This window comes from Sorex araneus, chromosome 1, assembly GCF_027595985.1.
Source record: "Sorex araneus isolate mSorAra2 chromosome 1, mSorAra2.pri, whole genome shotgun sequence".
In the NCBI taxonomy this organism is placed as follows: Eukaryota; Metazoa; Chordata; class Mammalia; order Eulipotyphla; family Soricidae; genus Sorex; species Sorex araneus.
The window spans coordinates 384,252,208-384,279,059 of NC_073302.1; the positions used below are offsets into that span (position 1 = coordinate 384,252,208).

At 37.7% G+C, this 26,852-nt stretch overlaps 1 protein-coding gene across 1 annotated transcript; it reads left to right on the forward strand.

The window, feature by feature from the left end:
• Positions 1 to 1,526: 1,526 nt before the first annotated feature.
• On the forward strand, positions 1,527 to 25,653 carry SEM1 (SEM1 26S proteasome subunit). Its single transcript, XM_055140987.1, has 3 exons — positions 1,527 to 1,700; positions 21,183 to 21,276; positions 25,448 to 25,653. The coding sequence occupies exons 1-3, from the start codon at positions 1,625 to 1,627 to the stop codon at positions 25,488 to 25,490; spliced, it is 213 nt and encodes a 70-aa protein (XP_054996962.1). The 5' UTR covers positions 1,527 to 1,624; the 3' UTR covers positions 25,491 to 25,653.
• Positions 25,654 to 26,852: the final 1,199 nt, after the last annotated feature.

A 26,852-nucleotide genomic window follows, 5' to 3' on the forward strand; every position in this document is an offset into this window, starting at 1 on the left:
GTAACTCAATTAAAAAATAAATAAAAATAAATAATGGTGGTGGGAAGGTCCAATGGTGCTGGGATTGGTGTTGGGATATTGAATGTTTGTAACTAAACAAATGACTTTAATAAAGTTATAAAATGTAAAAAAAATTTGCACAATGTTTATATCAGTTACTTAATAGGTTCAGACACAAGAATTTGCTATTTCTGGCTTTGTGTAAATGTTTGTAGCATGAAAAATTAGGATTATTTCAGATGGCATAAAATTTGCTATTTTGAAATTTACATTTGTGAATTTTGGTATACAAACTTTAATATAAAAATGCACTACATACTTTCACATTTTTGCTGTTCACCTTTATTTCCACTTTTAGATCTTTCTCAATGTTTCTTTAATTTTGTATTATTATAACTGACTAAATTACATATATTCTGAACTTAAAGTTGAAGAACACTCATGTTTTCAGTAGTCAATATAAATTAAATGCCATTTAAAAGTTATATTTAAAAAAAAAGAAATTACATCTAATATTTGTTTCTCAAGTTCTGATCCAAATTTCTTTCTAGTAGCTTAATTCTCTGTATTTCTACACATATACAGGCATATTTTAATTTATCATACAATTTCATTTTAAAAGAGATTAAAATAGTTTCATTGTGATTTTCCTATTTACATACTTCTAAGTGCAGTAAGAGCTCCTTTAGGGGAAAGATTTTGTCTACACGTTTGATCTCCAGCACATGCCTGCTATATGGTATGAACTAATACTGTGGAATGAAACAATGGGATTTTAAAAAAGGCAACCAAAATTTACAGTATGTACACTTATATATGAAATACTTATTACAATATACATAATGCCAGTTTCATGGATCACAATGACGTTCAAAATAATACTTCAATGATTGAAAATTTCAGAATATTTTGAGAACTGGAAAGTTACATAAAATTTTACATGGTATTACTATATAACTTGTAAACTATTGTGCACACACAAATATTCTACTGGGAGTTCAGCACAACATAATACAAGGTTGAGGTCTATTGAATAGTGGCCAATCCTGGAGACTAAGGTCTAGTAAAAAAGTCTGCATTTGGATGATCCAGCGCTTGAAGGGATTTGGTTGTTTCTAAAACTGAGTTTTTTTGTGATGCGGAGATATTTAATATCATGATGAGAGTGTTGTCTTAAAGACAGCAAATCAAATAATTTATGTTTTCTATGTTCTGTATGGCTTATCTGTGGTAAGGGCCAGCCACTTGGTCAGTTTTTTGGTAATCTTAACAATTCATGTCCTTGGCCTAAGGAGAGGTGTGTAAAATTTTAAAAAATTAAAAAACATTTTCCAGTCAGATAACCAACCCTCATTTTTAGTCAGCTCAGAGGGTCTGGATTTAAAAAAAAAAAAAAAAAAAGGTCATGGTACAAAACCAGCCCGGTTCAGAACACAGGAGGCTCGCTATTTCCTCCGAGAGCGCTGGGCGGACCTCCCGTATCCCAGCATCCCCCGCGCCGGCCCTGAAGCACTTCCCGCGTCTCTATGGTAGAGCCGGTCTCTGAGGCGACCGCGGCGGTAGCGGAAGGAGAGTTCGGGCTTTTCGTGACCGGCCTGCGTGCGGTGGGACAGAGAGGGTCGCGATGTCAGAGAAAAAGCAGCCGGTAGACTTGGGTCTCCTGGAGGAGGATGACGAGTTCGAGGAGTTCCCCGCGGAAGGTAACCGGCTGGGCCCTGGCCTCCGGGCCGCGTGGACGGTGACTCAGGCCTCCGGAGAGAGGCGGCGGCGGCGCGGGCGCCGGGGCCTGGCTCCGGGCGCGCCTCTGGGGCAGGCTCTGGGTGCGCGGCCCGCAGTGCTCTCTAGTGCGGGTCCCGCGTGTGCGGGGGCGACGGTGCCTTCAGCTTCCTCCTCTGCGGGAGGAGCCCCGGGGCCCACAGTTGGGAGCCTGCTGGGCGCTGCCGACTGGACCACCCTCCCAGTCTCCCTGCCATCACCCCCCAGCCCCACCTCGCCCCCTCGACTTCCTTCCCCTTCCCTGGTTCCTCAGCCCGTCGTTGCCTTTAAAATGGAACCGAATCAAACAGCCGTGGCCCGTCTCGGTCCAGCGCTGCTCACATCTAGTGGTTCACGGATGGAGGTGGAATGGGGGGAGGGGGTCCCAGGGTTAGGACTCTCCTATGCCTTGCTCTTAGTTCCTCACCGATTTTCATCACTCGAAGTTTTAAAGTTTTTATCAGCGTCCCCCTCTTCCATCCAACCTCCCCCCCCGCCCCGCCGTGTTTACATTTTTTTTTTTTTTTTATTAGCTACAGGTTTACCAAGAGGAGCGTCTCCCCTTCTCGGCACACGGCTTTGGGCAATCGGGTTCCCTCAAGTGCTTTACGTATATTCTCTTTTCACAGATCTAGCTTTTTTAAATTTCTTTACCCCTCCAGTGAAGAGACCGGAGCTAGGAATAGTTTTAAGTTACTTGGAGGTTCACCTCACAGCTGGCCTGCTTGATCAAGCCCAGGGGCTGAAACTCGTCAACTGCAGTTCCAGTGCTTAGCGCATTGTTGCTGGTGCCGGGTTCCAAACTCCTTGCTTGATTGATCCCCTTGTTAGTTGTAGGATAACTTGTTCAAAACAGGTTGCCCTGCTAAAGGCGAGGGGACGCAAGTTGTGGCCGACGATGTACAGATCTGCTACAGAAGCAAGATCCGCTTTGCTAATGCCCGTCTTAAATTTGACCCCACCCAGTCACCAACTCGCTCTGGCTAAAACCACGATGCCAGAAGGACCTCTTATTTATTTATTTGTTTGTTTGTTTTGTTTGTTTGTTTATTTTACTGAGTTGCATACTACTCCAGTTCAGACATTCACCTAAAAGCATCTTTCATTTCTTTTCTGAGACCCCCCTTATTGTGCAGATTGTGTTAATTTGGGTAGTCGATTTTATCTGTCCGGGCTAATATTCTTTTTTTTTGGGGGGGGGGTCACACCCGGCGATGCACAGGGGTTACTCCTGCCTCTGCACTCAGGAATCACCCCTGGCGGTGCTGAGGGAACCATATGGGATGCTGGGAATGGAACCCGGGTCAGCCGCGTGCAAGGCAAACGCCCTACCCGCTGTGCTATCGCTCCAGCCCAAGGGTGTATATTCTTTATCCCATTTTTTTCACTTGTTACATTATTTTCCGATATTGAACTGTGTGGTAGCAAACTATTAATGAGGGCACCTTTCTCAAACTTGCTCAAACTTAAGATTTCAGATGACTTTTACTCATTATCATATACAGGGTGCAATGTAGGCACTTCCTTTACATTATGTAGTTCGTCACCTCATCCTTATAAAAACAGGCTCAGAGAGAACCACAGATTGGCATTAAATGGTCATGCCAGATCTAAAAGGTCTTTCTGACTCATCAACTCAAGCTTTATACATAATTTTTATTAAAAGTACCTGGCTCCTAGTAGATAGTCAGATGCTTGTTGAATGAATGAATCTATTTAAAAATTGGCATTTGAGAATTGATTGCTTTAAAAGGATTTAGAAATAACCTTGTATACCTTGTGGTACATTTGATTTATTTTTTCCTAGCAATTCTATAGCTTTTGAGGAATAGGAAATTGTTCTGCTGAGTATGTTGTGTATAGTTCACGGTGTAGTAACACAGTAAAAAAAATTTCATTGAAGTAAAAAGCAAAGTTTTTTGAAGACACAGCCCCCTGTTATAGACAACATTTCGGTGTTTATTGATATTAAGTAACTAACTATTGGTCTGTCACCTTGCCCGATATCTTTGGGTTCACATGTGTAGAACCGAGTTCATACGGGGAATTTTCATTTAGAATGAGAAATCGTATTTGAAATTCTTGTGTTTGGGCCTTGGTTGATTTGGTCTGCAAGTGAAATGTCTTTGTGGGAGGCAGAGATGGGGTTGGTGGGGGCAGTTACAGGTTTTTATGTTTCTTCGTGGATTTATAAATTCAGGTGGACTTTCCCATTGTGTTAATTTGAATTAGATACTGTTGGATACAAAATTAGTCCACTAGGTTAAACCAATTGATATTTACTAATAAAAACTGCTCTGATAAAGGGAAAGAATTTAGAAACATTGCCAAAGAATAATTTCTCTTTTGGGCTCTACTTGCCGTTTTTTTTTTTTTTTTTTTTTAACCTAGTCATGGTTTGATCTTCATTGCTACTTACAGTGTGATTTGTGTGAAGCAGCATCCTTGGATTAACTCAGAATTTGTTAGAAACACAGCATCTTAATCACGACCTACCTGTTCAGATATGGTACACGTTTTGTTGCCAAAGTCACTTAACATACAAATTAAAGTAAAAGTGCCAGTAACTATCAGTTCAGTCTGTAGGAGTCTTTTCAGTTTTACTTTTAAAGTCAACAATCTCTTAGGGCCCCAAATTCTAGGAATTAAATGATCTTCTTTGTCTAGGACAGTGTTCTTAAAAGTCTTTATACTTATAGACTGGCTCTCCTGCCCTGTGTACAGCCACAGACCAGCAGTTATAACTAAGGTAATTCTGCAGATAGATGGTTATACAACCTTTTGCACTTCAGACAGGCTCAGGTTTGTGCATTACTGGTTGAAGAATGCTGGTCTTAGATAGTACTGGAAGCCTTTGCTAAAATTACAGCTCCTTGGTTTGACTGATGGTTGTGGGTTTTAGTTGCTGCATCTCATCCTAAATAAGAGCTTGTTAGGTAGGATGTCACTTGAGTAATTTTAAGGCAAGGAAATTTAATATTTTAAAAAGGAAACAATCTTTTACGGATGTCTCATTGCTTCTTCTAAATAGCTTTTTAATGTTGGAGTGTACTATGTGGGGTGTTTCTCTGAAGGTACAAAGGAACAAGTCAACTTTTGATCTGCCCTGTCCTGTATTCCATTGTCATTGTTGTCTTTTGTATGTCGCCCCTCCCTGCCCCCAGCCCAACTCCCCCACCACAGTGTCTCAGGTTATTCTGGTTGGAGACTGTAATCTGGTCATTAAGAATAGCAGTTTATGTATAGGATCTTTGTGAAATGCATCTGCTCTGGACACAATCGATTATAATAATTTTGAAAGCTTTGGCTTTAGAATTGGAAAGCAGTTTTAAAACTTCAAGTCTGCAATCTTCACGTATGTCAAGATCATACAACTCAGGTGTTAATAGAGTGGGGTCTAAAACAGAGGTTATAATTTATTTGAAACTTCAGTGTTTTTTTTGTAATACAACTTTAAAGGGTATTACAATTTTTTTCAATGTTACTTCTCTTGACAATTAGAAGTGTTTTATACAAGTGGGCCTTAAGTTAAGTGTTAAGTGGCCTTAAGATTCTCTTACTGTTTTGTTTTGATTTTTAATGTTATGGTGAAGTTACAGAGTTATTCATGATTGAGTTTCAGGCATACATTTAAACACTGATCCCTTCACCAGTGTCCACTTCCCTCCACGGTGCCCCTTTTACCCCCTCACAGTTTCCTTCCTGTGATAGAGTTGGGAGTTTTTTTGGCTTGTAAGGAAAAGCCTTTTACTGATTCAGTGTTCCTCTAGGAGCAATAGTATCATACTAAGTATTCTCTAATTTTTCTATGTGAATAAAACAGCTCTACATCAAAAGAAGTCGAGAGATCCCATCCTTTTCCTGTACCCCTTACGAAGTTCTTAACTAAAGTACTGTAAATTTTTAATTACATGTTTCATGTGTGCATCATTGAAAAATCGCATCTGTATATACTAAATTAAGTTTGTCACTTAAAGTTCAGTTATATCCTTTGACGTGCATTTGTCTTCATTGTCCTGATTTTCTCCCTAACCCCCTGCTCTAGTAACCACTAATTAGTCTTATAGTCTAAAAGTTTATTTTTTGTTTTACTTAGTTCATCTGTTTGTTTGTCTTCTCTAAATACCACATGAGAAAAATTACACAGTGTTTGTCTTTCCCCATCTGGCTTGCTTCACTAAGCATAATACCCTCTAGCTTCATCCATGTTGTAAATGGTAGAATTTACTCTTTGTTTAAATAGCTCAATAATATATAGTATTTCATTCTATGCAGCTGTTAGAAAAGATGAAGTCATGAAATTTGCTTATAAGTGGATGGACATGGAGTATCATGCTAAGTGAAATTGGTCATAGAGGGACAAACATAGAATGACTGCACTCCTTTGTGGAATATGAAGTTAGACATGAGACTAACACGTAAGGACTGTAGAGACAAGGGCCCGGAAGATAGCTCCACGATTTGAAAGCCTGCCTCCTGTGCTGGGGGAAAAGGCAGTTGGGATGGAGAAGGGACCGCTAAGTCAGTGATGGTTGGAGAGATCGCTCAGGATGGGAGATGTGTGCCAAAAGTAGACTAAGGACCAACATGATGGCCTTTCAGTATCTGTATTGCAAACCATAATGCTCAAAAGTAGAGAGTAAGAAGGAAGGTGCCTGCTACAGAGGCAGCGGGGTGAGAGGGATATTGGGAACATTGGTGGTGGAAAATGTGTACTGGTGGAAGGATGGGTGTTTGATTATTGTAAACTCAATCATGAAAGCTTTGTAACTATCTCATGGTGATTAAATAGAAAAATTTAAAAATACAGTATTTCATTATGTATATCTAGCACATTTATATTTACATTTATATATTACATTTATTCATTGGTAAGCACTTAGGTTGTTTCCAGCTCTTGGTTATTGTAAATAATGCTGTATCAAATTTGGGAGTATATATAGCTCCCTTTCCCTCCCCCCCCTTTTTGGGTCACACTCAGCAATGCACAGGGGTTACTCCTGGCTCTGCACTCAGGAATTACTCCTGGTGGTGCTCGGGGGACCATAGGGATTCTGGGAATCCAACCCAGGTTGGCCACATGCAGTGCTATCACTCCGGCCCCTCTATAGCTCTTCAAATTAGTGTTTTTTATATTTTGGAGATAAATACCAGAAGCATGATAACTGGATTGATTACATGGAATTTCTATTTTTAAAACTTGAGAATGCCCATACTACCTATAAAGGTCATACCAGTTCCCCACAGTATACAAGTGTTCCTGCCTCTACATCTTCTTTAATACTTATTTTATGTTTTTTAGATGATAATCAGTCTCATAGGTATAAAGTGATATTTTGATTTGTATTTCCCTAATAGCTGATTACTGTCTTTATCTGTTGCTGTTTGCTATGCATATGTTTTTTGGAGATGTTTCAGGTCCTCTGCCCAATTTTTTACTTGGTTTGTTTATTTCTGTTGAATAGTGTGAGTTCTTTGTATATTGTGGACATAAATCCTTTGTCAGGTGTGTGATGTGCAGATGGCTTTCTCCCGTGTAGTAGAATTGCTCTTCATTTTGATGTAAATTTCTTATAAAGCTTTTTTTTTTCTTTTTGGGTCACACCCAGCCATGCACAGGGGGTTACTCCTGGCTTTGCACTCGTTATTCCTGGCTTTTTTTTTTGGTCTGAATAGCATTGTTGTAACTGGGGTGTTAAAGTCTCCTGCGTATTGCTGTAATTTTCTTCTTTTAGGTCTCTTAATATTATAAATTTGGTGCTACAATATTTGGTGCATGTGTAGTAATAATTATGCCTTAACTTAAATTTATCCCTTTACTATTAGAGATGTCTTACTCTTTTGACTGGAAGTTTATTTGGTATACGTCTAGCAGTTGTCTTTTGAAATTTTTTATTGATTTGGAATGTCAGATACCTTCATTGTCTTTGTCCATTTTATAGCTTAAGTGAGACTCTGGAAACAGGTTTGACTTTTTAGGTCCTCTGACCATTTGACCTTTCCACGTTTGTAAATGAGGTCTAGTTCCTTTGTTTTATGTGTGTGAACATGGAAGAATATATAATTCATGGTGGGTAGTTTTTATTTATTTATTTATTTTTATTATTTTTTTGTGTGTGTGTGAGTACTGTCCAAGGATACTCAGAGGTTACTCCTGCCTCGGTGTTCTAGGATTAGCCCCGGCAAGCTTGAGGGACCATATGGAGTGCCTGGGATAGAATCCAACTCTGCCACTTGTAAGGCAGATTCCCTGCCCACTGTACTATTTCTCTGGCCCGCATATCTTAAGTATTTTGAATTTGTCATTACATTTTCTCTTTCCCTATGGGTTTTTCTGCTGACAAGTCTAAGGAGAGCCTAGTGGGGAATGTATTATCTCATTTTTTAAAAGCCTGGCTGGTTTAGGCAAATATTTTTTTCTTTAACTGTTTCACTGTGTTACACTACTTTGTTCCTTGATGTACCTCTCTTTGCATTTAGCTAATCAAGGGGCCAGAGAGACTGTATGACTGGTAGGGCATTTTCCTTTTGCTATGTGGACTTGGGTTCCATTCTCAGCACCTGATATAGTACCCTAGCACCCTGACCTCAGAGCCAGGAGTTAGCCCTTAGCACCACTGGGTGTGGCCCAAAAGTTGGAAAAAAACAAAAACCTAATCAGTAGGTTTAGGTCTACCACTACTTGGCTTTTGTCAACTCTTATATGTTATCACTGTCATACAAGGGGTATAATTTTTAACTTCTTTAAAATATTTTCCTTGGGGCTGGAGAGATAGCACAGCGGGTAGGGTGTTTGCCTTGCACGCGGCCGACCCAGGTTCAAATCCCAGCATCCCATATGGTCCCCTGAGCACCGCCAGGAGTAATTCCTGAGTGCAGAGCCAGGAGTAACCCTTGTGCATCGCCAGGTGTGACCCAAAAAGAAAAAAAAATAAAATATTTTCCTTGATTATGATATTGAGGAGGTTGGGGTCCCTCAATTGGTTAGAATGCTTGCACATAATTAGTTGCTGTGTTTGTCTTGGGTCACATACTTGGTTGCAGTGCTTGCATACTTTGGTTATAGTACACTGGACATTAAACAGTGTGGCACAGGGGTGTCCCAGTGGCATCACAGTGTGGTGTGGTGCTAGGGATTAAACTCATGGCCTCAAGCCTGCAAAGCAGCTGCTCTATCACTGAGCCACATATTGGGCCCCTTAAGAGAATTTTACAGATAGATAACAATAATTGTGTGAGTAACTGCTCATAGCAAAAACTAAACTTTTACAACTGTATGTGTTGAAAAATAAAAGCATTATTTTTCCCACCTTTTTTCCCCAAATGATTGTCATGCTCCATTGGTTGCCACTGTCAAAAGGTATTTTTAGTGTCATTCCAGAATTCTTAAATTGTCTGTTTTGTTAGGTGTATTTGATAGATCTTTGATAGATCTAATCTTTCATTTTTAGTATAGACATGCTTTGTATGTATATTTTTATTTTTTAAATATGTATATTTAAAATTGATTCACTGAGGACCACATTATACCACTAATCTAATTGCTGTTTAAATTATACATCATAGACAGTTTTCTTTCATTAATGTAAAAATTTTGTGCTTTTTAGTAATTTTGCTTTTAGTTTTTATTTTTGTGGGGGGAGGTTTTCCACGCAGTGTTTTTGAGCTACATTGCCACCTCTGATGGCCAGGTGTGCAGCAGTCTTCAATCCAGCAGTGTGGGGGACCAACAGAACTCCATACAGCACCAAGGAGCAAGCCCTTGCCTCTGGGAGGCAAAGCATGCACACTAGCCCTGTGGGCCATCTCCTTAACCAGACATGCTTTCTTGATTTTATGTTTTGTTTTCTCTATTACAGGATATACTGCCATGAATATTGCTACATATTTGAATGTGTATTTTTGTAATTATAAGATAAACTCTTAGGAAATTACCAGATCAAATTAGAAAGTTCATTTTTACAAATGCAACTAGTATTTCCCTTCCCATATTTAAAACTCATTTCCAGTACTAAGGAACCTTACTATATTTTCTAAAATAATAATGTTTGTACTTGGTTGCATTCCTTTGTAAAAAATTTCTGTTTCCAGACCACCATGGATGCCCTCTTTACCTTGTTTAGGCTTCTCCATTCAATGCCAGACCACCTTCTTCATTCTTCCTTTAGCATTTGGCTCTTTACCCTGTCCAGGCTCTGGCATTTTGGTCTCATGCTGCTATACATAGAAATGCCATCTCACTCTTTGATATCTGACACTGGACTAGACTAGATTTAAAACTTGACACATATTGTCCAATTGTCTTTGATAAAGGGTTACTAACATTCTCATCTATTCATAAGCTTAAATATTTAAATAATTTTGTGAAATATTTAGTTAATTTTAAGCCTGATGGATGAAACATAGAATCATGTCATTTTTATTTTGATTCATTGCTTTGAATACTATTTACCTTTGATTTTTTTTTAAATGTTACCTTATGAATCTTTAATTTCTTAGTGATTCATGGTTAATAGTCATGTGAGATTTGCATGATTATATTAGTCCTCCCAAATTGCCACCACCTAATACCATAAACTGAGTGACATATACAGGAAAAAAAATTACTTTTTCACTATTATGTAGTCTAAAAAAGCTGAACTTACGATACTGGTCTGCTTGTGAGAGGTTTCTTGCTGGCTTGCCGACTGCTGCCTTTTCACTGTCCTCACAGGTTCAGAGAGCACCTCTCTTAAATGGCCACTAATTCTTGATTTCTTGTGTACTCCACTCTCAGGACTTCATACAGCACACCCTCCCCCCTTTGTCTTTTTTGTTTGGTGGACACACCTGGCAGTGCTAAAGGGCTTATTCCTGGCTCTGCTCTGGGGTCACTCCTGGTAAGGCTCAGAAGACTATTTTGGATGCCAGAAGTTGAATCTGGGTGTCAGCGTGCAAGGCAAGTGCCCTACCTGCTGTCTTTACTCTCCAGCCCCCATAAACCCTGTTTACCTCCTAAGACCCTCATGTCCAGATATTACATTGGAACTTAGAGCTTCAATATAAACGTTCCTGGGTTGGGCAGAGGACATGAGACATTCAGTTCATTAATAGCTAAATTGCATATCATTGAGATTTGCACAAGCCTGGATTTCGGTCAGTATTAGGGGATCTCCCTCCCCATCTGCTTAGGGATTTGGATTTTGAATGATATTTAGTATTAAATTTGTTTAAAACAAACCATTTGTAACATTCTGTTTTTTATTAGAGGTATAATAATAGAGGTTGTTTTTTTTAATTAGAGACATTGTAGGTTTTTTGACAGTTGATATGTTTTCTGATATTAAAACCTTATAAATTTTTAAATGTTGTTAGAGTTTTTTGGTACTGTTTCTTTGGGAGCCACACCCAGCAGTGCTTAGGGTTCTCTCCTAGTAGTGTTCAAGGGACCACATGGGGTGGGGATTGAGCCCTGCCGACTGTTCTGTTGCTCCAGCCCTAGTAAATCAGGTTTATAAGCGCTATAGAAATAGTACAGAAGATAAGGCACTTGTCTTCCAAGCAGCCAGCTAGATTCAGTTCCCAGCATCACATATGAACCCCTCAAGGAGTGATAATCTGGGCACAGAGCCAAGTACTGCTATCTGCAGCCCCAAGTCCCCTTCCCTCAAAAAAAAAAAAAGCCGGGAGCTGGGTTTAGTCAAAAGTATTCTAAAAATGTTTATCATATAAAATATAAAGATACAAAAAAAAGCAGTGTATATGTTAAGGATGCTTATAGGTAAACAGGTATAAACCAGTACCTTTATTTAGAATAAGTACCTTTTATAATACAAACAAATCAAGATATTGATGCTTGGGAGGGGAGCTAAGAGATGAAGAGATGTGATGCAAGGTATTAAACTAAAATTACTTTGAAAAGCCATTTGATTAGCTGTTTCACTGATTTTGCAGGATGAGCAAGCAATAAACAGTTATGACTTATTTAAATTGCTACTTGTATGCTGTAAATATTACTCATTGAAAGATTTGAACTGAACAGTATTGAAAAAGAATTATAAATTTTGATGCTATAACTTGTATTCTTCTGAACTATTTAAAATTCACCATATATATATATGTATATTTTTCCAGTTTGTTGTTCTGAACTACACATAAATAATATTGTTGCCTTCATTCTGGAACCTATTTTTTCTTCTTCTTTCATCTCTTAAGTTACCTTGTAGTAATTTACATATAATAAATTATTAGGACTGAGGAAATTGCTCTAGTGTTGGAGTGCATGCTTTGCCCGCAGGAGTCCCAGTCTCTATCTCTTCATAGTTAGCCCCCAAGCACCCAGGGTTCGACCCCAAGACAGAAAAATAAATTATTCTTTCAATGTATATTTTTTCATATAAACCTACACTGAATGGTATGGGAGAAAAAAGTTATTAGCTGATATTATCAGCCAAAGTACTTTTGATAGTCTTATGGTGGTTTTAATCCTTATGACAGCATAGTTAAATGATTTGCCAAAGTCATCAGTAACTGGAGATTGAGACAAATTGACTCGTTAGGTGGATGCTGTCTGTCTTGGCATTTCTCAACTGGGAGTTGTATGGACCTCCAAATTATTCCAAAGGAGCAACAGGTGAAAATTACCTAAATGGGGACCATAGCACCAGATAGATGTGCCACAGGAAACTGGTTAGGGTTGGGGCGGAGGGAGCCACATTTGGAATAGTTGAGAAAAACTGGTCTAAGTAATAATCAGTTTCAAAGAAAATGGATCACACTGAGTTTGAGCATTGAGTTATTATTTCAAGTTTCAAAGTATGTTGAGTTAGTACCTCAAACTTGTCACTAACACTGAGTTAGTGCCAAGCTTGAGTCTTTGGTTTGGGGAAGGACTTATTCTAGGAGGTGACTCTACAACTTTCCCTCTTCACTCTCACTTACACCAGAGCATCTTTGCTTTGTCTTTTCCTGCTGTATTTCTGAGTCAGATCTCTATTGGTTTCCTTCAGTGGGGATGAAGAGGGAGCTCATTAAACAACTGAGGATATAATGCAACAACAATTGAAAAGAGAAGGGAATTATTTCTAGTTGTTTACCATGGAGATTATATATTTGAGTAGAACTTTTCAAAGTAGGAAAAGGGAATTCTAATGGTTAGTGAAAGGACTAGGTGTTTGGAAGTGGACAACCATTGTGTGTCTGTTTGGGGGACTAAGCTTTAAACTAAATGGCTAGTTTGCACTTTATCCTTAGGTTAAAATGTGAAAAATGAGTTTTGTTTAATATGAGTTTTGGTGGTTTGCTTGATTTTTGTGTAGGTGGTTTAGGGGGAAAATAGCTCAACAGAATAAAATTGCAAAGATACACTCAGGAAAATTAGTTAGTACATTGTTGCAGTAATTTAGGTGAGGACTAAGGCCCTGATAAAGGTTGTTAATTGTGAATGAAATACAGAACGGTTTAAGAATATTAAGAATGTCTTAGCAACTAGTTGTGATATTTAATGATAGAAATAAGAAACCATTGGTTATAATTTTTGGATTTGTATGTATGGTGGAAAATAATAATGGAGTTCACATTGAATATAGTATAGTGTAACTTGACTGAGTTATAGGGAGAGCCAAAATGAGGGAATCAGAAGTAGTTTAGGATATCAAGGTTTAAGAAAGATGAACAAATCGCTTTGGGGAATTTTAAAGAATATTAGAGAAAGAAAACAACCAAAACCAACACAACCAAACGCAGGACAGCATTATAGAGGAACTGTTATGTTGGATAATTATTGAAATGATTAGTAACAAAAACTGAATATTTGAATTTCCTTCTTTTTAATGTAGGGAAAACACAAATAGTTATGTAAGCCATTTTGAGTCTATGACTTCTGACCACAGGTAACTGAAAACTCACTGGTAGCAGTATCATTTATGACTTGCTTTTTATTCCAATGTTGGCCCTTAATGGGGAAGTACAGTAGTTAATAATGTTAGGCTAGGTATTCTTACCCACTGAATAGACAGAAATACTATAAGTTTATCTCAGAATGGCTGTATTTGATGTAGTCTTTATTATCATATTTATGAGTATCCTGATGCTATTTGAAACTATTGCTTTCCTTTTTTTTGCATTCATCTTTGATGGTGATTGTACAATTCAGAACTTTTTGAAACTTTGATTTGTCTTTTCTATTTCTCATGAGTGTTCTTTATATACATGCACATTTTTTTTTTTTTTTTTAAATTTATTTATTTTTAATTAGAGAATCACCGTGAGGGTACAGTTACAGATTTATACACTTTTGTGCTTATATTTCCCTCATACAAAGTTCGGGAACCCATCCCTTCACCAGTGCCCATTTTCCACCACCCGTAAACCCAGTGTCCCTCCCACCCTCCCCAATCCCATCTCCCCCCCACCCCACCCTGCCACTGTGGCAAGGCATTCCCTTCTGTTTTCTCTCTCTAATTAGCTGTTGTGGTTTGCAATAAAGGTGTTGAGTGGCCGCTGTGCTCAGTCTCTAGCCCTCATTCAGCCCGCAACTCCCTTCCCCCACATGGCCTTCGACTACAATGTAGTTGGTGATCGCTTCTCTGAGTTGACCTTTCCCCGGAACGTGAGAACATGCACATTTTTTATTTGAAGAAACTTTGTTGGAGATTAGTTTGTTTATATTCAGAGTAGCTTTACTGTTAAGGAATGAAAGAGAATTTGATATTCCTGAAAATATATGTAAAATAGAACATTTGCAGCTCCATTTGGTATAAATGAAATTTTCTCTTTACTTTTCCTTAGAGTGACATCCATTTAAGAAATTTTGGAATGTGTTTTGGAGGGTGGGGAATGGAAGTAGTTTTGGAAACATTTTCTAAGTTGGGAGAAAGCTCTTTCACACTTTCAATGTTGAGGTGATAGATACGAAACATGCGTAGTCTTTGATAGCTTAGATTTTTGAAATTACAAGAGGTAATTCTCACTGGTAAATGTTAACAGGACCAATTTCAGGGCAAGTCTTAAATAATTTAAAATTGCTATAAACTCATGGTTTAGGCATCTGTTATTAGATCTTTCCAAGACTTCTTAAAATATGGTAATTATTTTACTGGTATACATCTGGTATCTGCATGTTCAAGTAAACACAGCTGTGGTTATTTAAATGATTACTCACAATCTTGGCAATACATTAGGTGTTGAAGATAATACATATGGTCATCTATATATTGAAGAGAGGCATTAGGCATGATAAATACATGACAAATAATCAAGTATCCTTATTTGATTTTACGTTTTGCTCTGAAAAGTAATTGTGGACTTAAGACTTTGTAAAGATAACTTAAAATTTGTATAATTATTAGTTGAAAACTGAAACACAGTTACAAGATATATTGTAAGAGATTTAGCATTTCAGAGATAATCACCTATGTTTTATGTCGCATATTGATTTGATTGAGTTTATATATTGGATTTCCATAAGTTGTAGCATATTTATAAGTGTTAGAAACAATATGTGAGGATATATCTTACACATTGCTTAAAGTCATAATAACAAAGTATTGTAGAGGAATACTAAAGAGATACAAAGCTATTGTAGTGAATCTTTTTGTATGTATATTGTACTTAAAATCTTCCTCATAGTATGTTTCCCTCCAAGAGGCAATTTCTTTTTCCTTGTATTTTATTTTTACCAGATCCTTATCCTCTCTTTGCTATTAAGTTCATTAAAGGAGAAAGAGATGTTTTGTCTATAGGCAAAATGATAATCAGAATTGAATTCAGTAAATTCAAAATTGTCATTCTTAAAAGAAGATATTGTTGAACGAATATTTTCCTTATTATGTTAAGGACTTTTACCTTTTTCTTTTTGGAATGTAAGATTGGCATGGCTTGCCTACAAAATAAGTTATTTTATTATGTTTCTTTCGGTGATTCTTTAAGCTGATTGAAACTACTAAGTATTTTATGAAATAAATAATTTTGTTTTATATTTCTCATTTGACTTTTCTGAGAGATTTCCTCAGGGACTAATGCAGAAGGAAGCTACCCTTAGTTGCTTAATCACGCATAAGTGAGGGTTGGTGTCTTAGAAACTTAAAATAATTCAGTTGTGAATTGAATTTATGCCATCCCTATTACTCCAGAACATATTATTTATTCTATTTGTATTCATTTTATTATCTTGTGGTACTTTAAATTCCATGAAATGTCTTGTGCTCAAAATGTTTAAATTTGATCATTTGAATTTCTAGATTCAAATATTTTACTTAAAGGTTAGAATTTAAGATTGGGAGATAATGGTAGAAAATGTTACCAATGTTTTCTTGTAAGACCATCTACATCTTTTTTTTTTTTAAATGATTTTTATTTGTATATTTGGGGTTCTGGAGGCATACCTGGTTATGTTCTGTGCTCAGGAGTGACTCCTTTCAGTGTTTAGTGGACCGCAGTACCAGGGATCAAAACAGGTTTGGCCACAAGGCAAAAACCTTATTTCCTCAACTATCTCTCCATCCCCTTTATCTGTTTTTGGTTTTGTTTTTGTTTTAGTGGAAAAAAGATGCTATTCATAGTACATAATGTACAGTGATCTCTGTCTCTAACATTCAGTAATTTTAAAGTCATTAGTCATGTTTATTTATAAAAATTTGACCTCTAAAACCAAACCTGCTATCCAAGTGATAGCTTAGGGGGCTGGAGCACATGCTTTACATGCAGTGGGTCCAACTTGATCCCCTGACATTCATGTCCCTCAGACTATGCTGGATAGCTCCTAGCTTTACTACTGTTAATACCCTGTAGCAAAACAAATCATACTGCATTGAAATTTTTAAGAATCTGAATAATTTTTCTGGTTCTGTCTGTTGAAACTGACACCCTGCCTACTACGCTAAGAGGGCTATTGAGGGACTGGAGCGATAGTACAGCAGGTAGGGCATTTGCCTTGCACGCGGCTGACCTGGTTTTGATTCCTCCGTCCCTCTCAGAGAACCTGGCAAGCTACCAAGAGTATCATGCCCACAAAGCAGAGCCTGGCAAGCTACCTGTGGCGTATTCAATATGCCAAAAAAAAGTAACAAATCTCACAATGGAGACGTTACTGGTGCCTGTTCGAGCAAATCTGTGAACAAGGGGATGACAGTACTACAGTGCATGTTTATTGAGACTATGATTTACAGTTGTTCATAATAGAGTTGTTTCAGGGATACAATGTACCAATACCAGTCCCACCACCAATGTTCCTTTTCCTCTGCCAGTATCCCCAGGTTCGCTCCCAACCCGCAGCCTTCCCCCCTTGACAGGCATATAACACATTTATTTCATGTTACTTTTCCCAGCAAAACTTAAAGTAATGGCAAATAGAACTATCAAAAAATAAATCAAAAGTCAATTTGTGATGATGAGTTGCTGTATATTTTTAATTTTCCTTAATCTACTGAAGAACAACCATAGCACTGTAGCACTGTCTATTTGCTCGAGTGGGCACCAGTAACATTTCCATTGTGAGACTTGTTACTGTTTTTGGCATAGCGAATATGCCATGGGTAGCTTGGTATGGCTCCAGAACCCCAAATATACAAATAAAAATCATGGCTCTGCTGTGCGGGTGGGATACTCTCGGTAGCTTGCCAAGCTCTCCAAGAGAGACAGAGGAATCATACCTGGATTGGCTGTGTGCATGGCACAACACCCTACCGGCTGTGCTATGGCTCCAGTCCTAAGAACAACCGTATCCACCATTAGTTACATACTCATTGCCACATGATGGGACATTTCTCCTGTCCTCTAAAGAAGCTCTTTCAGTGCTTCTTGGCAGAAGTGATTTTAATGCTATGAATTTCCTAAGCTGTTGTTTGTTCCATAAAACTGTATAGTTCCTTCAAATCTGAATGACCATCTAGTTGGATAGATGTTTTTGCTGAGGAGTTCTTTTCTGTTGAGTGTTTGTACTGTTATCTTCCATATTCTTCTGGCTCCTAGAGTCTCATTTGATAGATCTGTTGTAGATTTTATGAACTTTCCTTTGTACATAATTTCCTGTTTGGGTTTTGATGTACTCAGTATTCTGTCTCTATCTTTGGAGTTTTCCTAAAGGAATTTATTTTCATTGGGACCTTTCAGTCCTCTTAGGTCTCTGTGCCTGTAATCCTCAACTCTGAAATCTGAATTTATAAAAGACAAATTTGAGATTCTGTGAGTGCCTTATTTAAATTTTTTAAATAAGTGGGCCAGAGAAATAGTACAACAGGTAGGGTGTTTTTCTTGCATGTGCCCAACCCAAGTTTCACTCCCCTGTACTTCATAATGTTCCCTAAGCACTTCTAGGAGTGGTCCCTTAGCACAGAGCTAGGAGTAAGCCTGAGCATACTGGGTGTGGGGACACCCCCCCCCCCAACAAAAAAGGAGCTGATTTTGATACATTAGTATTATAGATAAATCACTGTATCACTGTCATCCTGTTGCTCGTCTATTTATTCAAGAAGGCACCAGTAACATCCCTATTCCTTCCCACCCTGAGATTTTAGCAGCCTCTCCTTACTGTCTTTCCCAACGATTGGAGGCTCTTTCAGGATCAGAGGAATGAGACCAAACTGTTACTGTTTTTGGCATCTTGAATACACCACAGGTAGCTTGCCAGGTTGCCAGGCTGGGTGGGATACTCTCAGTAGCTTGCCAGGCTCTCCAAGAGGTAGTGTATATATGTGTGTGTGTCCAAGAGGTAGTGTGTGTGTGTGTGTGTGTGTGTGCGTGTGTGTATATTACTCTGTGATTATATATAAATATATGTAAATATACTGGGTAAAATGAGACTCCATTTATTTATGATTTGGGAGCCACTTTTTGGTAGTGCCCCAGGGAATGTATGTGTTACAAGGGATCAAAAATGATTGACTGTGTGCAAGGCAAACAACACCTTAGCCCTTATTCTATTTCTCCAAGATTCCTCCCACACCTTAAAAATTATTAGTTTTTGTTTTGTGGTCACAACCGGCTGTGCTCAGTGAGTATTTCTGTTTTTCCAGTTAGGGTCATTCTTGGCAGTGGTTAGGTGACTGTATCCGGTGCCAAGAATTAAATCTGGGTTGGCTGTATGCAAGGCAAGTCTCTTATTTTACCTACTGTCCTTTCTCTCATGTTCCCATTCCAGCTCTTTTAAATTTCTTGTTTTATTTTATTTGGACTTTTGATCCACTCCCCCTCCCCCACCAGTGCTCAAGAGCTATTCTTGGCTTAATAGTAACCTTTGCAGTGTTTGGGGGACCCATGCAGTGCTGAGATTTGAACTAGAGTTGGAGGGAGACAAGACAAGTGCTTTAACCCCTGTCCTATCTCTATAATCTTGAGACTTTTTTTTTTTCCCCTTTTTGGGTCACACCCATCAATGCACAGGGGTTACTCCTGGTTCATGCACTCAGGAGTTGACTCAGATTTCTTTGTTTTTTTAGAAGGAAAAGTTACATATTATAATACACATACTAAGCATAAACAGTTTATTGATTTCAGTGGCAATGGGTTAACAGTACCATTTTATTTTTTGATCTAACTCAAAAGATAAAATTATATTGTGGTCTAGGTAACAAGGTTGCAGTACATTAACTAATGAATACTCTTGATACTGTTATTTAAAAGTACAGATGAAGGTAAATGTAAGAACATCTCAGTCCCTGTCAATTTAATTTTGAGATTGGCTGGAAGCAGGGCTGATGGATAGGGGTTGCCTCTGAAGCAGTGCTCAGGAGGCCTGGGGGCCCTGACCAGTGTATTTTCAGTCCCTCTCTGGTTCAGTACAGGGGTCTGAGGATGCCTCTCCTCTGACCCTAGGTGGGAGGGGAGTTAAGGATGCACCCACTGATAATTGGGGACACGTGGTGCTAGGACTTGAACTTGTGTTGAGCACATACATCTCAGGCATGAGCCCTAGCCCATTGAACTACCTCCTGGCCTAATTTTGACATAATTAAGTTTCTTAAGAATTTGAGAAAATGAGAGAGCCAGAGTTAGTACAGCAGGTAGGGTGCTTGCCTTGGCATGAGGCTGACCTAGGTTTGATCCCAGTATAGCATATCATCCCTGAGCTGGTCAGGAATAAGCGCTGACTGCAGAGCCAGGAGTAAGCCCTGAGCACCACCAAGTGTGGCCCCAAAACAAAAGAAAAAAAAAGATAGAATACCATTTGAATTTGCAGTAATCTCTCCCTGAAATGTGTGTGTGGGGTTGGGGAATGGGGTGGGGGGGCTGCAGAGCCATGAGTAAGCCCTGAGCACCACCAAGTGTGGCCCAAAAACAAAAGAAAAAAAAATAGAATACCATTTGAATTTGCAATAGTCCCTCCCTGAAATGTGTGTTTGGGGGTGAGGGTGCGGCACAGACTTCTGAAATAGGAATAATTAATATTTGGTTACAATAAACATTTTTCAGATTTGTTTTTTTATGTGTATATAAGTGTGTTACTTCTGTCCAATTTTGGTGTTGTTTGGGGTCATACCTACTGGTGTTCAGGACTGACTTGCTTCTGGCTTTGTGCTCGGGGCTGACTCCTGATGGGGCTACAGGATCATATGCGATGCCAGTATTGAATTGGGTCACCTTTGTGCAAGGCAATTGCTGTGCCCTACCCGCTAGCTCTGGCCTCTCCTTCCTATTTTGTTATTCTCTTATATTCCTAGTTGGGGGACTAAACTGTCTTAACGATATTCATTTACATACATGTTTCTGACTATCCTACTTTCAAGCTAAATATCTAACCCTTCCATATGCCAAAAGAGAAACAAGAAAAAAAGAATATTTAGGGAACAGAAACATTCTCTTTATGCATTTTTATATTTCTCCTTTTAAAATAAAAAATAATAGGAAAAATATTGATAATGGCTTATAATTTTGTCTGTTATTATCTGTGTATGAGTTAATTTCTTTTATATTTGTTTTGAATTCCTGGCTAATGTCTTCCTGCTACTCAGCTTGCTCTGGTGTTTTGGAATTGTGTTTAGAAAATTGTGAAATAGACATTTACTTACCCAGAAAAAGTCATCAAAGTCAGTAGCTTCCAAACATTGAGTTTTTCCAGCAAAAATAAATACTATTAAATATTTTTTCAAAATTTTACTAAGGTACCACGGGTACATAGTTGGGCTTTTGACGTACAGTGTTCCATCACCAGTCCCACCACCAGTTGTCAACTTCTCTCGAGGAGTGTTCCCAGGTTCCCACTACTACCACCTACACCCAACCCCCAGCTCAAGCCTGCCATCCTGACAGTTACCTTTTAAGTTTGATCACTAAAGTTTGGCTCTCATGTTCTAGAATACCTTCAAATTTAAGAATAGAGTTACAACATAAATTGAAATTTTAAGAGGAAAATTCTCACTTATCATAGATATGCTGGATGCTTAAGTTAATGAATCTTAGATGGCAAACTTCTTACTATTATAGACATGGTGACATTTCTGTTTCTGATTTAGACTGGGCTGGTTTAGATGAAGATGAAGATGCGCATGTCTGGGAGGATAATTGGGATGATGACAATGTAGAGGATGACTTTTCCAATCAGTTACGGTAAGTTTTAAGCCATATTTTTATATTGTTCTTTATTTTAAGCATTGAATATGTAACTTGGATATGATAAACTCTCAAAACATAATTAATCTTTGAAATGTTTCTGAAAATCAAAAGTAATATGCATTTCCTTCGTCTCCGGAGAGTTTCAAAACATGAATACTTCGTGTAAATGCATAGAACTTTCGTTATTTCTAGTGTCTTTATAGAGGTTGTTAAACAGATGCATATTTGCTATCATTTTTTTTCATGGGGTTCATTCTGTAAATGTTAATTTTCTACTAATATTGAATAACTCAGCAGAAATTAGAATCGTAGAGTGCTGAATCCATTTGATTGTTGATTCTTAAACTAAAATGGAGATTAGGGTGATGAGAACATACTTTTTCAATTAACATACATCTCTACCTAATGTAATTGATAATTGAAATAAAATTTATATAACATAAAATTGACCATTTAAAACTAACTGTTCAGTGGCATTTTCTATCTTCACAGTTTTATCTACCCATCATCTCTCTTTATTTCCCAGACCTCACCATGTTAAAAGTGAACACCATACTCCATTAAGCCATCACTGTTTTTCTCTGCCTGTTTCTGCGCCTAACAACCACTAATTCGTTTTCTTTCTGTGGATAAGCCTGTTCTGGTTAATTCATATAAATGGAATCAGATAATAAGTGACCATTTGTGTTGTATGCTTTCACTTGGCGTCGTGGTTTCAAATTTATCTATGCTGTAGCATGTACTTCTTTTTGTTGGTGGTGGTGGTGGTAGTTATGGATCTACTCCCTTTTATGGCTATGCAGCATTGGGGATCAAACTCGGGACCTTAGTCATGTAAAGCATTTTCTCTACCACTTGAACCAAAGTCTCAGCCTTTGTTCCTTTTCATGGCTGAAAGAATAATCCATTCTATTTCCATATCACAATTTGTTTTTCCACTCATCAGTTGAGGAATAGGTATTTTCAGCATTTGGATATTGTGAAAAGTGCTATGAATATTCAGTAAGCTTTTATTTGAATAGTGATTTTTGTTTTCAGGGGGATATAATTTTAAGAGTGGGATAACTGGGCCATACTGTAATTCTGCCAAACTTTTTCCCTAAAGCAACTGAATGACTGCATTACTACCAAAAGTGTATGAAGGTTCTAATTTCTTCACATTTTACCAAGGCTTGTGATTCTTTTTAATTATAGCCATCCAACTGAATATGAGCTAGTATCTTATTGTGGTATTGATTTGCATTTTCTTTATGAAAATATGAGGGTCTCTTGTATTTGTTGCCCTTTTGTGTATCTTCTTTGGAGAAATATTTTGTCAAGTCCTTTGCCCATTATTATTTTTATTTACTTTTGGTTTGGGGGCCACACCCGACGATGCTCAGAACTCCTGGCTTTGCACTCAGGAGGTGGAAGACCGAATGCAATGCTGGGGATTGAATCCTGGATCTGCTGTGTGCAAAGCCAGTGTGCCCTACCCGTTTTATTATCTTATCTCTCCAGACCTCCTTTGCTCATTTTAAAATAGATTTTTCTGTCCTTTTGTTACTGGGCTGTCGGAGTTCTCTTACATATTCTGGGTCCTAGAATGTGTAAGAGTACATTGCAGATATTTTCTCCCCTTCTGTGTCCTTAACTTTCTTTTATTTTTTTTTGCTTTTTGGGTCACACCCAGCGATGCTCAGGGGTTACTCCTGGCTTTGCACCCAGAAATTACTCCTGGCGGTGCTTGGGGGACCATATGGGATGCTGGGAATCGAACCCGGGTCGGCCGCATGCAAGGCGAACACCCTGCCCGCTGTGCTATCGCTCTGGCCCCTGTGTCCTTAACTTTCTTCAGCTTTCTTTGCATGAAAGTTTTAATTCTGATCAAGTTTAATTTACCTATTCAAAATAATTTATTTCCAAATCCAGGTAATGAAAGTTTATCCCTTTCCAAATCCAGGTAATGAAAGTTTCAGAATTTGAGCTCTTATATGCAATCTTTCATTTTAATTGGAAATATTTTTGTGTGCTCCAGCTTGAAGTAAGGATCTAACTTCGTTCTTTTGAATGTTGATATTTAGTGATATAGCACCTTTTGTGTGTAGACAATCTTTCCTTGATAATTTGTGCAAGAACACAGGCTTGAAGAACAAGCACCAAATTGCTTTCATGGGAGGAGCTTCTAAATGGATTTTTTTCCTGGAGTTATGGATTCAGAAAAGTTAATTTAGTTTTGTCACAAGAGAGTCCTGCACTGTTGAATATTTTCTTGTAATCTTGTTTCTTACATGTTGATGGTCAAATCATAATTTAGATTTTTCTGTAGCTTTTTCTTTTCTGAGGGGTCCACCCTTCTCTGGGTGGGGGCCTTGGATTTCTTGGGCTCGGGAATCTCCAGCCCTCTAATTAAAATCTCTAATTATTCTCCAGGAGTACTTTTCCGGGGCTTCTCCTACCTATCACCTCAATTAGTGAATATAATTTCCCCCCAACTTAGTCATGTTTTTTTTCATACAAAGTGATTGATACATCACCAGTGCTACCAAAGAGGAACTAATGAGCTGATAGTAAAGTTATGATATTCTGTACAGAAGCCACGAATCACATGGCCATTGAATACGTTTGAATACGTTCTGAATATGACTAGTGCAACAGATTAAATGAGTATTTAATTTCATTGCAGGAAAGGGACTTTTCAAACAGAGCTCTTGGGTCTGGGATCCACTCGCAACAATACTTGGTGTACCAGCTTAGCTGTTCAGTACTTGAGCCAAAGAATGCAGTGCTGCTAGAGCCCTTCGATGCTTGAGGGCCTTCAGGGCCACACCCAGCAATAACTTGGAGGCCTTTTGGTGGTAGGGATCAAAACTGTATAGGGTGCATACTTCCCATGTGCCTTGACCAGTATTTTATATCCCCAGTACCCTGGGGATGGTCCCCTGATCCCTGCTAGATTCTTGAGCCCAGAGCTAGGAGTAATCTTGGAGCACTGTCTGGTGTGGCCCCCAAACAAAAATAAAAATAAGTAAGTCCAGATTACCTGGATTTCAACTGTAGAGCTACTTCCTAGCTATATGAACCCATGGCAAAACCTTGACAAGGACTGTACATGTTCCTTTAAGTGCAGTTGTTTTTAATAAATAGAAGTGAAAAGGCCATCTCTATCTCAAAGAAACAAAATTATTCTTCTTTGCTATTTCTAATATAATTTGTTTTCTCTGAGAATGGAAATAGATTACAGAATTTCCCTCACCAGGTATTACTTCCATAAAAACTCCAAGTAGCCTATCATATATAGCCACTTTCATATCATAGTTTCTTGACTGGTAAGAGTTCTTAAGTCTCCGATAGGCTGGCTGTTAGTCTTATTCTTGATTTTTTGTTGTAAAAGAAATGCTGTTTTTGTTTCAAATACTATGTATCTGTCTTGTGCTGAATTTCTTTTCCTTGTTAGATTTTTCCATTCAGCAGGTGCATATTAGTTTTTTTTTTTTTGCACTTTTTTGTGTGGTCTGAGTTATTTTCCATTTGATTTCTTATATAACTGGAATTTTCTCAAAGAATTGCATGTTTTCTCACAGAATTTATGTGATAGAGAAGCATATTGTCATTTCTTTAATACTTGTAAACAATTTGTAATTGCTGACCATTTCCTTAGGAAAGCATCAGGCATGAAGTTGGACAGATAATGCATCTTGTTAGAACTTAGGTTGAACTTTGGGGTATATCTTTTGTTGCAAAAATAGAAAAATTTGAATAATCTCTATTAGTTGTTTTACCTTAGTTATTAAAAATGTTTGGGAAGTTAAAAAACATGAGATAAACGATGTTATACATCATGTTTGCATTGTGCTTACTTCGATAATATGATTGTGCCTAAGCCAAATTATACTTGAAAACTAATGTCTTTATATTAATGAATGTCTCAATACAGGGTTACCTTTGTTTTTATAGTGTTTTATTATTGTATCTAAAAAATTACAGGAAGCAAAATTTTATTAGTATGTTGATTCACATTGTTTCTTTATATAAATTTCTTTTTTGAGATTAAAATTAAAGCTTTTTAATGTTATTTTAAACTGGTGCCTGGCTTACCTGAGTCTATATTGTATTAGATATATTATATTGAAAAACTTTTGTGAAGAGTGTGTAGTGATATTACTCTTTTGTGTTTTTATCATAGTGCTGAATTAGAAAAACATGGTTATAAGATGGAAACTTCATAACATCCAGAAGAAAGTGTTGATGCCACCTAAGTTTGAACTGTTACCTTAATTCTAGGACAAAGAACCCAGGATGAAACACTTTTTAAAAATTGTTTATTTCATTACTTGCTTGGATTAATTTTTGTTTTTGTAACACAAAATAAATGTTTTGATCTAATCTTCACTTGATTCAAAAGTCTGGATCTTTTTGCCTCGTCATTTTTCATAGTAGTTATGGTTCTATAGAACTTTATTATATAGAAACGGTGAACTTTTATGTTAATAAGGCTCAGGTGGTTAAATGATTTCAGGCTAAACATCTGATCCCCAATTTATTACTTTTCTTTAACCACATCAATTAAATGTTCTATATAGAAGAGCTATTTTAAATCACATGTAACTTTGGTTTTAATCTGTATTTTGAAAGCTTAGTTGTTAAAAAGCGTTTGTAAGGTGACTTCCTTCAAAACCTATGTTTTTTAAATAGTAATCATTTTAAATTGCTGTAATTAGTTTTCATGCCATTAATAATATTAATGATTGATAGAGTAGTATTATTAAAATTTGTGAGTGGGAGTTTTGATTTGGTTGGTAAAGAATTTTTTGATATAATTTACACTAGAGCTCATGTTCATTTATTAATTACAATTTGTTATCATAGTGAAACACAGGCACTCAGACTAATACGTAGCATGTCAAGAGGTGTTTTGTTGTATGTTTTCTCAATATTCTGACCAGTGGCTACAAGGCCATTAGACTCATATCAGTGGTTACCTTAACAGTGTCAGATTGGTATCCAAGGGTACTAATTGGCAAGGTGGACTTGCCTGCTAGAGAAAGGCTTCAGCATAATTATAGCTACTGGCATGGTAAGTGGGGCTCTACTTCCAGGAAATGTTACATGATGAAGCACTCAAATCAGGGCACCTATAGCACCTACAAATCTTTAGATTATACTTGGCATATCCTAAATATGATATTGAAACTGTTGATCTGAAGAATTAGCATAGACCATAAAGTAGAGTGTTTTTTTTGTTGTTGTTTTGTGTCCATACTACCTGGCAGTGCCAGATGCTCCTCGTTCTGTGCCTAGGGATCACTCCTGGTGGCTCTTTGTGCACCATCAAACCTGGGTTGTCTGCTTTTAAGATAAGTTTACTATCGCTCTACGATCACTCTGGCCCAGTAGAGACATTTTTTTTTTTAAATCTATAGATGATTTTTGCCTTCTTGGTTGTAAGGCAGCCATGTTATGATTATAATCCAGCCATGTGATCTACCGTACGTAGATAATTCAACCTTGTATCTTGCCAAGAAAGTTCCAATAGTGTCACCACTGTGAAATAGGCTTTCTTGTCCACAGTGAAGATTTCTTGCAGAAAA

Coding starts and splice junctions, on each gene's coding strand:
- SEM1 (XM_055140987.1), top strand. CDS start 1,625: ATGTCAGAGAAAAAGCAGCCGGTAGACTTGGGTCTCCTGGAGGAGGAT. Junction 1,701..21,182: donor CGAGGAGTTCCCCGCGGAAG/GTAACCGGCTGG, acceptor TTTCTGATTTAG/ACTGGGCTGGTTTAGATGAA. Junction 21,277..25,447: donor GACTTTTCCAATCAGTTACG/GTAAGTTTTAAG, acceptor TTTTTATCATAG/TGCTGAATTAGAAAAACATG.